A 12,674-nucleotide genomic window follows, 5' to 3' on the forward strand; every position below is an offset into this window, starting at 1 on the left:
ATAGCTGGTTGTGGTGTGTAACCATTGATCGTCACTTCTCAGCATTGCTCGCCTCTGTTTATCAAGGAGTGGTTGACTCAAGTGTGTATTTATGAGTAAAGTGTGTTTGCACATGTACACAGTCTGGTATGTGTGTACAAGATTGTGTTTTTTTTATTTTCTGAAAAGCACTTGTGATGACGTGTGTGTGTGTGCTTTGTATATACTGTACCCTGTGCATGGTCAAGACTCATGAAACAGAATCATGTTAGGTATGCAATATCTATATCCGTGAGCCCTGACTGAGAGGAATTAACTACACAGCCTCACAAAGTGAGATGCGTTGCCGCTTATGATCCGACGGCCCAATAATGCAGAACGGATTCTAAAGTTATGAATAACGTCAAAGACGAGAAGAGGGAGAATCTGTGTTAGGAAGCTTTTGTAGAGCGTGACCATTTGGGCACGAGGAGCGAACTAATCCTCCGCTTCAAGTTACTTCATTGAGGAAAAAAAAGGCTAATTAATCAAATGTTCAAAGACATCTTTGTTTCAAGGATAGTACAAGAATGCATGTGTTTTATAACCTCACGCTTGTTTTGCTTAGTGATTTTTTATTTATTTTTATTTATTATTTTTTTTACCGATTTCAATACCAGTGCTTGATTAGTTACCAGTGTGGAAGTGACTGGGAACATCAGGCTTGGCTTAAACATCGCTTTACTAACGTTGCAAAAAGCACAATGTAGCAAATAAACATGTACATTTACTGAATTGTTATTTATTATTAGACTAACAAATCCTTCCCCAGCAACTTTTTTAAAAAATGAAATAATTCAAAACTAACAGAAATCACAATTCAGGTGTAAACCTGCTGTTATAATCGCTGTGCTTCCTGCTTTTTTTCTCCTCTATCAACCTGTCTCAAAGAAAATCTGTTTGCTTTCTCTCTCTCTCTCCTGGCATAGAAAAACTCCTATTGGGATGGGAAAGAAGTGAGTCTAGTTTGCATGCCCAAATTCACTGATTATAAATTAAACTGGCTAACAAATAGGAAGTGAAAAGACACACTGAGCGATCGTAAATCAAAGTGTGTGTGTGTGTGTGTGTTCATCAGTATGATTCACCAGGAGCCGCAGAACAGCGGCCTCACTTCCAGACTGACGGCGCTCCAAGAAGACGCCGGCAAATCGCCCGCGAGGAAGAGGTGACTCCCTTGATTTAAACAATGCCTCTCCAGCGCGCTCGAGTCCAGGCAGGCGGTGTGAACCCGGTCTCCGTGCGTCTCTCCTCCGCAGATCGGCCAGCGTGACCAACCTGTCGCTGGACCGCCCCGGGCCCTCCATGGTGCCGTCCTACGACAGCTCCATCAGCCCGCCGACCAGCCGAGCCTTGACGGGACCCAAGAGCGGCACCAAGCTGGACCACAGCGAGGAGGAGAGGAAGATCCTGCTGGTGGCCGGTTTAATCTTTCCATTTCCAATGATTTCCATCTCCTTGTTCAGTCTGCCTCTACATATTTAACGCTGTTCACCCCGTCTGACTGTGGGTGCAAGCCTGCTGTCGGCCATCTGTTTCACGTCTCCTCACCTTCTGCGTTCTCTCTAGGTGGTTGTGAAACCACGGATAGTTTGTTATGCGCTGTATATTTAGATATTTATTTATTCTATTTGGCACGATGTGGCAAGAGCAGAAAGACAGACAAAACAATCTGATCATCTTTTTCTTTTTTTACGCTGTTGGCTATTATTTTGTGGATTTTAGCCGTCATCTCTCGGTGTCTTCACCTAATCCTTTATATTTATACACTACCGTTCAAAAGTTTGGGGTCACCCAGACAAATTTTCAGTTTCTTTGCAATTTCTCTCATGGAATAGCCTTCATTTCTATGAACAAGAACAGACTGGAGAGTTTCACATGAAAGTTCTCTTTTTCTGGCCATTGTGAGAGTATAATGAACCCACAATGTGATGCTCCAGATACTCAACTAGCTCAAAGGAAGGCTAGTTGTATAGCTTCTCTCACCAGCATTACTGTTTTAGCTGTGCTAACATAATTGCACAAGGGTTTTCTAATCATCCATTAGTCTTCTATGCGATGACCAAACACAATGCACCATTAGAACACTGAGTGATAGCTGCTGGAAATGGGCCTCTATACACCTCTGTAGATATTTCATTAAAAACCAGACGTTTCCACCTAGAATATTCATTTACCACATTAACAATGTATATTGTATTTCTGATTAATTTAATGGTATCTTCATTGAAAAAAAACAGTGCTTTTCTTTGAAAAATAAGGAAATTTCTAAGTGACCCCAAACTTTTGAACAGTAGTGTATATGAGATAGATTAAAAGCCAAAAAACAATAGGGCTAATTAAACGTAACACGCTGCTGAGCCGGCCTAAAAATACCAGAGGGGAAGTTCTGTCACCTGCGACAAGTTTTATTTCCTCTTTTATTGAATCTTCAAAGAGGAAGAAACCAAAACGTTGCCATTATGAAACATTCTTCATTATTACACGCTGACATGCCTCCCGTCCTGCAGGACTCCTCCCAGCTGAAGGACTTGTGGAAGAAGATCTGCCACAACAGCACAGGCATGGAGTTCCAGGACCACAGATATTGGCTGAGGACCTACCCCAACTGCATTGTGGGAAAAGAGCTCGTCAACTGGCTGCTGAGGAATGGCACCGTCTCCACCAGGTAGCATCCCACTGGACAAACATGTTTGAAAGGAATAGTGTGACATTTTTGAAGATTTGGTGATGTCAAAAGTTAGATGAGAAGATTGATATCACCTTGAATCAATTTGAAGATGACTCGTTCCTCGTTCTGCGTCGCGGGCACTTCCTGTTTCAGCTGCTCTTGATCTTGTGTTCCGCTGTTCATCCTGGTGCTCCTGTGCCGCAGAGCCCAGGCTATCGCCATCGGCCAGGCACTGGTGGACGGCCGCTGGCTGGACTGTGTCACGCACCACGACCAGCTGTTCAGGGACGAGTACGCTCTCTACCGCCCCCTCCAGGTAACGGCTTGCGTAACACCCAAGTGTTTCACATTTGCCGCGACGCATCTTTAGCAGATCATGTGTTGACATTGATTAATTCAAACGGACTCTTCTGATAACACCAGAGGACGTATCTCTCTCTCCCGTCTGGTCTCCAGAGCACAGAGTTCTCAGAGACGCCGTCTCCAGACAGCGACAGCGTGAACTCCGTGGAGGGACATTCAGAGCCGTCTTGGTTCAAGGACATCAAGTTTGATGACAGCGACACGGAGCAGCTCGCCGATGAGACCGAGTACGCCATGCCGAGTATGTACCTTTTTCCTTTTTACACCTGCACACTCGTTGGCTTGGATCATTGCTCTTTGCACAGGTGGCGTTGGTTTCCAGTGGTGGTAGTACTGCATATAAGTACTTATATGCAGTACATAAGTACTGTACATAAGTACAAATGGGAGGTACTTGTACTTTACTTGAGTATTTTCTTTTTATACTTTATACTCACAATTCAAAGGGAAATATTGTATTCTTTACTTCACTACATTTTCCTGACAGCTTTAATTACTATTAATATTTAATTTTTTTCACGAAAACATACAAATATGTTTTGTTATGAATTAAGCTACCGAATAGTTTCAATCAATTGTTGATTGACAGAAAATTAAATGGCAAATAATTTTGATAATCTGCATTTTTAATATGAAGATGCTGATTTTTTTGTATATTTACAAACCAAACAAGCAGTCGATTAAACGGAGAAATTAATCCTTACTTAATAGTTGAAAACCTCAGCCAACTGCACTGTAAAGTCCTGCAGCTCAGCTTCGTGTCCGTCTGTCCAGACTCCTCCAGCCCCAGCAAGAGAACATCCGTCAGCAGCTTCCAGTCGGTGGTGGACAGTGACTCTGCCGCCTCCATCAACCTCAACATGGAGCAAAACAATGTCAACTTCCACATCAAGAAACAGGCCAAGTATCCACATGTGCCCTCTGCAGCTGACCAGAAAGGTGAATATTACTGAAAATTCAATATAAATATGTCACATTCTTTTCATGCAGTTGTTTGGTTAAGACATTCTGTGGTTATTGTGCCTCTAATACGTGTACTGTATCTAACAAGCCTCTCTCTCTCTCTCATTTCCTCGTTCTCCCTCTTCCAGCTGAATACCTTCTGTCTGAGGATGGAGGACAGAATATTGTCATAAGTGATGCCTTCATCATGGGTAGGAACTCTGCACTTCCTTACTGACTTAGTCAGACAACATTATTAAAATTGCCTAAATAGTTATGAACTGACTCGCTGTCCCTGCAGAGTCTCTGTTCAACCGGCGCGTGGAGGAGAAGGCTAAAGAGATGCTGTTCACTCCGCTGGGTTGGCACCACAGCTCTCTGGATCAACTCCGGGAGGAGAACGGAGAGAAGAAGGCCATGGAGAGGCTGCTGTGAGTGGAGATAACACCTGTGTGTGTGTGTGTGTCCAGCACACATACATACATCATGGTAGAAGTCCACTAGGGCAGCAAGTAATGATCTGTTCAGATATGGAAATATATAAATGAATAAGTATCTACATATAGATAAATATATCTAAACTCTTATATACAAATATATAAATAAATATAGAATAGCAAGTGAGATCTTTTTTTCTATTTCTGGTGATCTAAATTGTTTTCACTCCTGTTAAAGAAAAAGTTGAAAAGAAATGTTTGTTTTTTTTAAGGGTAAAAAAGGGTAATCATTTTGTGTTCGTTGTTGTATTATTCAATTTGACAGCAATGCACTCTAATGTAAGGGACATATATTGTGTGTTAGAAATCTATGGAAATTATAACCTGACAATAGGTATTAATCTCTCTTTTAGTCCTAGTTTGGGTCGTGGCGTACTTCAGCCTCTTGTGTCCAAAAATAGTATTGCAACAACAAACACAGGGAAAATGTTTCACCTGAACTTGAAAATAGATGACCAGATTATTTTTTTCTCAGGGCTTCCGTAGGTAAATTTGATTAGTCGGCTAATCGTTTCAGCACTTATCTGCAATTTAGAAGAACGCGCTTACCGATGTTTGCAGAGACGAGATGTGAAAAACCTGTCGTGTTGAAGTTGATCGTTTCAAGAGGCGCACCTTGAACATGATGCAAACTTGAGAATAGTTTTTTGTTCATCACAACAAAGATGTTTCCCCTCTTCTCTAACCATCGGCCTCCCTTTGTTCAGCTCTGCCAACCACAGCCACATGATGGCGCTGCTGCAGCAGCTGCTCTACAGCGAGTCTCTGTCTCTGTCCTGGCGGGACATCATCGTCCCCGTGGTTCGGCAGGTGGTGCAGACGGTGCGGCCCGACGTTCGCAACTGCGACGACGACATGGACATCCGCCAGCTGGTCCACATCAAGAAGGTCAGAGCCCCATCTCGTCAAATCAGACCAACCGGAGTCGCGTGTCGATGAGACCGTCTGCTTTACGTATAACTGAATCCTTGTTTGTGTTTCAGATCTCTGGCGGCAGGAAGTTTGACTCGACGGTGGTAAACGGCTTCGTGTGCACCAAGAACATCGCCCACAAGAAGGTTGGATCAAGTTCCTCCGTTTATCACGTTCATCCACGTGAAGCAGTATGTTGGTCATGTAAATAACACTTGTCTGACCTGTAATCAGATGAACTCCTACATCAAGAACCCCAAAATCCTGCTTCTGAAGTGCTCCATAGAGTATCTGTACAGGGAGGAGTCCAAGTTCTCCTGCATCGACCCCATCGTGCTGCAGGTCAGTGAGTCAACTACACTTTCTCGCCCGGTTTGCAGTTGCATTTGCCGAAAACTAAGACCCGATTTTTCTTTTGTCTCTCCCTCAGGAGCGAGAGTTTTTGAAGAACTACGTCCAGCGGATAGTAGACGTCCGTCCAACGCTGGTGTTGGTGGAGAGGACCGTGTCTCGCATTGCTCAGGACATGCTGCTGGAGCACGGCATCACGCTGGTCATCAACGTCAAAGCGGTCAGTAAAGTATTAGCGCTGTACAACGAGCGCTTTAGCCGGCGTTAACGTTCAGATGTCAATCCAGCATCATGGCCTCCCTCTTGGTTTGGTTTTAGGGAGTGAAACTAAATATGAACAGCATATAAAACAAATAATTTAACTACGCAGTGGTTCTGGATCACTTTTCAGTGTTATCCTTTCTCGTTTTAGCAAGTCCTGGACAGGGTGAGCCGTATGACCCAGGGAGACCTGGTAATGTCCATGGACCAGCTCCTCACCAAACCTCGCCTGGGAACCTGCCTCAAGTTCTACATGCAGTCCTTCACTCTGGCCAACGGTGAGAAACAAACCTCCACTCCACCTCTCAATATTTACACCTCTCAAAAAACCTGCCCTGTTGAGTAAATCCTGCTTTTGTTTCTGGCCCCTTCCAGATGAAGTGAAGACTCTGATGTTCTTTGAGGGCTGCCCTCTTCACCTCGGATGCTCCATCAAGCTGCGAGGCGCCTCTGAGTACGAGCTGGCCCGGGTGAAGGAGATCATCATGCTGATGGTGTGCGTGGCCTACCACTCCCAGCTGGAGATCTCTTTCCTCATGGACGAGTTTGCCATGCCGCCCAGTTTGGCCCAGAGCACCTCATTCCCCTGCCTGCTGGAGGGCACGTGTGCAGAGGAGGAGGAGGAGGAGGAGGAAGAAGAAGAGGAGGAGGAGGAGGCAGCGAGTGGAGAGACGATAGGAGGGAGCCTGGAGAAAACTGTAGTGGCCGAAGACTCGTCACCGGGAGCACGAACTGAGGAGGAAGGGCTTCACGCTGCTGAGTCTTCACCCAAAAATGAAGATGTAGACACTCTCCAAGACAAACGGCACCCCGACTTGTCCTCCCCTGTCCAAGAGCAGGAGGCTGCTAACAAAGAGACAAAGACCTCCACGCCGTTCTCCAGTCCCATCGCGCCGCCTCTGTGTCTCCTGCCTCCGTTCCTCATGGAGGACGACCCGGCGATGGACGCAGATACCGTCATCGTGGCGTCTGAGGGAGAGACGGGGAAAGAGGGAAACCTCGTGAAGGGGGATTCGCACGACGCGGATGACGGGGAAGGCAGCGGCGGCGGCGGCGGCAAGACCCGGTTGTTCCGAGACCCCCTGCAGGACGACACGGGGATGTTTGTGGCCGAGCAGGTGGATTCATCCGACGACCGACTGAAGTCCATCTCCGCTGTCTTCAAGCAGGAGCTCAAGGACATCATCCTGTGCATTTCACCCTTCATCACATTCAAAGAGGCATTTCTCCTCATGCCTGCTGGCATGCACTGCCCCAGCAGGGACTACTTCCCAGAGCAGGTACCTAGTTCTGTTTCTCGTTCAGTTCACGCCTACTGAATAAGACCTGCAACTAAAGATGATTTTCTTGATTTAATCAATTAATTGTTTAGTCTATAAAATGTCAGAAAATCCCAATTCCTGCAAGTCTTCTTTTGTCCAAAACCTCTAAATATTCAGTTTACAATGATATAAAACAGAAAAAGGTGGGGCTTTTTAATCTAAAAGATGACTTATTATCTACTCCAGACTTATGCAGCTGACTTCTGACTTCAACCCTGCTCATCTGTGCTTCCTCTGTCTTACAGGTCTACCTATCTCCCCTCCTCAACAAGGACTACAAGGAACTGGACGGACGCAGAAAGCGGCAGCTCCTCAAAGACTCCGCCCCCTCCGCTCTGGTCGGCGGACTGACCAACGGCGGCGCTCAGCCGAAGCCCATCCACGCCCTGCCCTCCCACAGCCTCACCAGCACCCGCATCATCGAGCAGCTGAGCGGCAGCCAGGACCTGGCCAGGATGGTGGCGGACTACAGAGCAAAGGGAGGTCGCATCCGACAGAGGGAGGCCAGCGACCCCTTCGGCGCCGCGCCGCCCCTCAGCGCGCCGAGCAAGGCGGCGGACGCAACGGTGAAGCCGCCGTCGAGAGCCGACAGCGAAGAGGAGAAGCCGAGCAAACTGACCGACATGAGCTGGGCCCCCAAGGTGAGCGGCGGGCAGACAATAATCATTCACTTCTTTATATGCAACTACAGGCAGAGCAACTCACCGAAACAAGCATTCCCTTCGTCAAAAAACTATATATTTTTTATTTGTATTTATTTATTTTATTTTGGAGCTGCACCTGCAAACAAAACATGAAAAAATCGGCTCCCTCGCAACAAAATTACTTTATATATTAGTAATTTATCAAGCAAAAATAATTTTGATTTAAATATCATTGTCAGACTATATATTATACATCACCTTGAGTTCTGAGAAATTGTGAAAAATGAACTGGACAAAGGTAAAACATGGAAATGTAACGATTATGTTCGTACAGTGAGACAAAAGTACAATGGTGCTGTGACTCATTTGAGATAATTCATGTTTATATACATGAGGTCAGTGGATGGGACGGTAAGATTTAAATCGGATGCACGCATGGATGATACCAGTGTTTAAAAACAGTGTGTTAAAGCATACAATGTAATCATTTAAAGACTTTTAAAGGTTCGTGTTATTGTTCCTGATGCCGTGTGACTGTAATGTGTTCATCAGAGTGATGGCCGACGTCAAACTTCAAGCTTTAAGGTGAAACTGCAGACAAACCCTGATGTCTTAGTCTGTCTTTGAACATATCTTGAGCATCTACAAAACAATCTGCACTCCCATTTTTTTGTATATCTTCGCTGAGTATTGAAAGCAGTCGGAGTGAAGTTTCTCCTCTGGGTTATTTCCGGGTTTTTTTTCTAAACAGCACTGGTTTCAGACTTCTCCACAATCACGACAGATATTTACTGCTTCAGAAAACCTCGTGAATGATTAACAGCCCAGCGTCTTCAGCTTCCAGCGTTAATTGCTGTTACGTAATTAAAGCTTCAGGAATAGTTATTCATATATAATTTAGGAGTGTTTGTTTTGCACCTGTCATTTCCTCAGAGCTCTGACTGGACTTGTGATGATCATCACGAAGCTCTGGTTGCTCTGAGTAACTGGAGCTACTACCACCTGAGAGAAAAGAGTGTACAGGTCTTTATCTCCAATGTTATCTCCCTGCAAATGCATCTCCTGCTTTCCTACAGAGCATGTGTGTGTTTTGTTTATTTTAATATGTAGCATTAACTCAGAAAGGTAGTTTCTGCTAACTTTTCTGTTTCTGTTTCTGAACTTATCTGTAATTTTGCAGCATTTCGCTGCACTTTCCTGCAGGCCTTTTTCTCCCCCTTTTTTAAAAGCGCTCCTCCCTCTCAACTCCAGCTTTTGTTCTTCTGTTTTTCTTCTTCTCCTTTTCACCCACGCTGTCCAGTTTTCCTCCACTCTGCTGCGCTCTCTCCCAACACTAAAACGGACGTTGTGTAGATGCGCATGTGCATGCGCGTCATGACGTGTGATGTCAGGCAGGGATCGTACCGTCAGGCTGAAGCTGGCGGTCGACAGTTCTGCATCTTTTTTGCGCCTTTAAAAAAAAAAATGTTAACACTGAAATCCTCCCGGTGTTCCCACTGGCCAATCCGGCCCGGCACCCCCCAGCCCTGTTTACTCACTTATACGGGAAACTATGAGTACAGTGTGTTCATTAAGTTGCTCTCCTTTCATCTGACTTCACCTGTTTGTTGTTGTTGTTGTTGTTGTTGTTGTCGTCCTCAGCTGGACTGTCTGAACCCTGTCAACCACCAGAGACTGTGTGTGCTCTTCAGCAGCTCGTCGGCTCAGTCCAGCAACGCGCCCAACCCCTGCGTCAGCCCCTGGTAAACCTGTTCACGTGGAGAGGATCAATAAAGGATCTCATTCCTGCTTTTGGATGAATTTGTAGCCATTTTGTTTGTTGTCAGCAGGATCGTCACAATGGACTTCTACGGCAAGAATGACCTCTCCCTCGGTGTGTTCTTGGAGCGATACTGTTTCCGGTAAATAACAGTGTATTTAATGTATTTTTCTGAAATTACATTGAGGAACTTTGTCACTAAATTGTAGCTAAATCATTTTTAAATGTGCATGGGAAGTGAAGAGATGTTATTTGTGAATATGTAGCTGTTAAAAAGTCTCAGTTCAGCAGTGAGTAAGCCTCCCAGTTTCTTTATAAAGTTGTGTGTGTGTGTGTGTGTGTGTTTCCTCCAGGCCGTCGTACCATTGCCCCAGCATGTTCTGTGAGACTCCCATGGTGCACCACATCCGGCGCTTTGTGCACGGCAGTGGCTGTGTGCAGATCGTGCTGAAGGAGCTGGACTCCCCCGTGCCGGGTTACCAGCACACAATTCTCAACTACTCCTGGTGCCGCATCTGCAAACAGGTCAGTGACAACAAAACCATCATTTAAAATGTAGCACGCAGCTTCAGGGCCAATAGCAAATGTTTGTATACATTTATATTTAAATCGACGTCCGAGCCGAATGAATAAAGCGATGTGAAACAGTGAAGTCTGATCTTCTCTCACTTCGCTCGATCTCTGCCTTTTTAATTCAAGGTGACACCGGTGGTGCCGCTGTCCAACGACTCGTGGTCCATGTCTTTTGCCAAATACCTGGAGCTCCGCTTCTACGGCCACCAGTACACCAGGAGGGCTAATGCGGAGCCCTGCGGACACTCCATCCACAAAGACTACCACCAGTACTTCTCATACAACCAGATGGTGGCTTCCTTCAGGTCGGTCAGCTGTTGTCCTCTGTCCGTCAGACATTTTAGAGGCGCTATATAGGAGATTTTTAAGTATTAATATAGCAGCAAACAACGTTTTGCTATGTAAAGACAAGGTGGAGTAATGGAAGGTAAAGGGAAGAAAGTCTTCTTTGTTTTGGTAGCATGTTAGTGCATGTTAGTGCATGTGAGTTCTTCCCTTTGAAGCTCTCGGTCCTCCTTGACCTCCCACAATGCACTGCAAAAGCTAGAGAGTCTAGATCAAAGTGTCAATCGTAAGCTGCCCAAAGCATATTTTACTTGATGTTTTAGGTAGCTAGCGTTAGCAGGATAGCTAGCTTGCTAATAATTATGCTAGCTACATTGATTCAGTTCACTCTGCAGATTGAAGAAATAGACGCTAATTATTATATTATTCTGCATCATGAGTACTTTTACGTGTTTGTACTTTTAATCCAGGATACTTGTAACAAACCTGTAGTATTGCTATTTTTTCATCGTTGCACTTCTTCCACTGGTGAGACTCAAGTTCTCCCCGTCTCCCTCCTTCTCAGCTACACTTCTGTGCGGCTGTTGGAAATTTGTCTTCCTCGTCCCAAGATCTTCATCAGGAACCTGGGACCGTCTAAAAGCAACCTGCAGCAGGACCTCAAGGACTTCTCCCAAAAGTAAATCACAGAGCTCATCAGTCTGGATTCATTTACGACGCGTTAAAGACGCCAGAGAAAACTGTACTTTGACCGGTCGATCCCATTGTGACAACGGTAATGTTAAAAAGAAACGAAAAGATATGAGGAGAACGACCACAGAGACATTAATATCATATAATATAATTTATTGGGAATCCGTCTTATCTTGAGTTTACTTTTTGGCCCCCTAAGGAACGCTCACTATGCATCCGGTTCATCCTCTGTGGAGCATGCATGTGCTCAGCATGTTTTCATGGCAACATGTCCAGTAGCTTTTGAAATGACTGGAACATTTCCTAAATATTGATTATCCACCGCTGATTTAATTAAGCTCTGGCCTGTAGTTGTTGACATCTTGATATTGAGGGTCGGGCTGCAACTATTATTGATATTATTATAATCTGACAGTTATTTTCTCAAGATTGTTGGTTTATTAAACGTCAGAAAACAATGAAAAAGGTCCAATGCTCGTCATCAGATGTCCTGTGTTCAACAGACAACAGAGAAAAAATAACCGTTGCAATTTAAAATTTGTGATTTTGGGCGATATGAAAAAGATGTACGTGACTTGGAATAACAAATTGTGGAAGATGCCTAAACGGTGTTCCCTTTGCAAGATTAGATGGCGAGATTAGTGATTGAGAATTTCAGGCAAGAACTAACAGAAGAAATATAGAAATACGGCAATTAAACAAAGTGAGAAAGAACGACAATACAAAAAAGTAAATATGCTTTTTTTTTTCTAAAGATGATTTAAATGCTTTTCAATCCAAATCATTTTTTTATTTTCTTCTAATGCCTCAAGGCTAATCGTCTCAACTAGAGGCGATTACAGCCGCTTCCTTCAGTGGATTTAGTTTCTTTGCACATCACCTGACCGCATGCGCTCTCTCCTCAGAGTGACCCAGGTGTACCTGGCCATAGACGACCGCCTCACCTCCCTCAAGACCGACACCTTCAGTAAGACGCGAGAGGAGAAGATGGAGGACCTCTTTGCTCAGAAAGACGTAGGTTTCTTCCCCAAGTGACGGCACGTCTGTGGTTTCAGTGGTTAGCTGCGTGTCCTCATAGTGGCGTTGTGTGTGTGTGTGTGTGTGTGTGTGTGTGTGTAGATGGAAGAGGCAGAGCTGCGGAGCTGGATCGAAAAGCTGCAGGTGCACCTTCAGGCCTGCGCTCTGGATTCTCCGCAGCAGGTGCAGGCGGTTCTGGAGTCGCTGGTGATGAAGAAGCAGAGTCTGTGTGAGATGCTGCAGTCCTGGAACGGCAGGTCAGAGCCGCCATGTTTTGTACGGGCAAGAAGGAGACGTTTTATTTACTTATCTTTAAAATGTGCAAATAGCGGTGAGTTCTCGATGGTAGCGGGTGAGTTTGTGGTG

General features: G+C 45.0%; 1 protein-coding gene across 1 annotated transcript in view; it reads left to right on the top strand.

Moving 5' to 3' along the window:
• pikfyve (phosphoinositide kinase, FYVE finger containing) overlaps positions 1-12,674 on the top strand; it is a gene marked incomplete at its 5' end in the record, with an annotated part of 28,689 nt that overhangs the window by 6,988 nt on the left and 9,027 nt on the right. The window contains 23 exons of the mRNA XM_079230846.1: positions 948-974; positions 1,097-1,186; positions 1,278-1,434; positions 2,529-2,686; positions 2,894-3,005; positions 3,146-3,293; positions 3,827-3,991; positions 4,144-4,206; positions 4,296-4,425; positions 5,199-5,379; positions 5,475-5,549; positions 5,638-5,745; positions 5,834-5,974; positions 6,167-6,293; positions 6,391-7,295; positions 7,583-7,978; positions 9,623-9,723; positions 9,811-9,882; positions 10,094-10,265; positions 10,440-10,618; positions 11,164-11,277; positions 12,197-12,305; positions 12,411-12,565. Coding sequence (XP_079086972.1) covers positions 948-974; positions 1,097-1,186; positions 1,278-1,434; positions 2,529-2,686; positions 2,894-3,005; positions 3,146-3,293; positions 3,827-3,991; positions 4,144-4,206; positions 4,296-4,425; positions 5,199-5,379; positions 5,475-5,549; positions 5,638-5,745; positions 5,834-5,974; positions 6,167-6,293; positions 6,391-7,295; positions 7,583-7,978; positions 9,623-9,723; positions 9,811-9,882; positions 10,094-10,265; positions 10,440-10,618; positions 11,164-11,277; positions 12,197-12,305; positions 12,411-12,565 — 3,885 coding nt within the window. The remainder of the gene's footprint in view (positions 1-947; positions 975-1,096; positions 1,187-1,277; positions 1,435-2,528; positions 2,687-2,893; positions 3,006-3,145; positions 3,294-3,826; positions 3,992-4,143; positions 4,207-4,295; positions 4,426-5,198; positions 5,380-5,474; positions 5,550-5,637; positions 5,746-5,833; positions 5,975-6,166; positions 6,294-6,390; positions 7,296-7,582; positions 7,979-9,622; positions 9,724-9,810; positions 9,883-10,093; positions 10,266-10,439; positions 10,619-11,163; positions 11,278-12,196; positions 12,306-12,410; positions 12,566-12,674) is intronic.

This window comes from Taurulus bubalis, assembly GCF_910589615.1.
Source record: "Taurulus bubalis genome assembly, chromosome: 15".
In the NCBI taxonomy this organism is placed as follows: Eukaryota; Metazoa; Chordata; class Actinopteri; order Perciformes; family Cottidae; genus Taurulus; species Taurulus bubalis.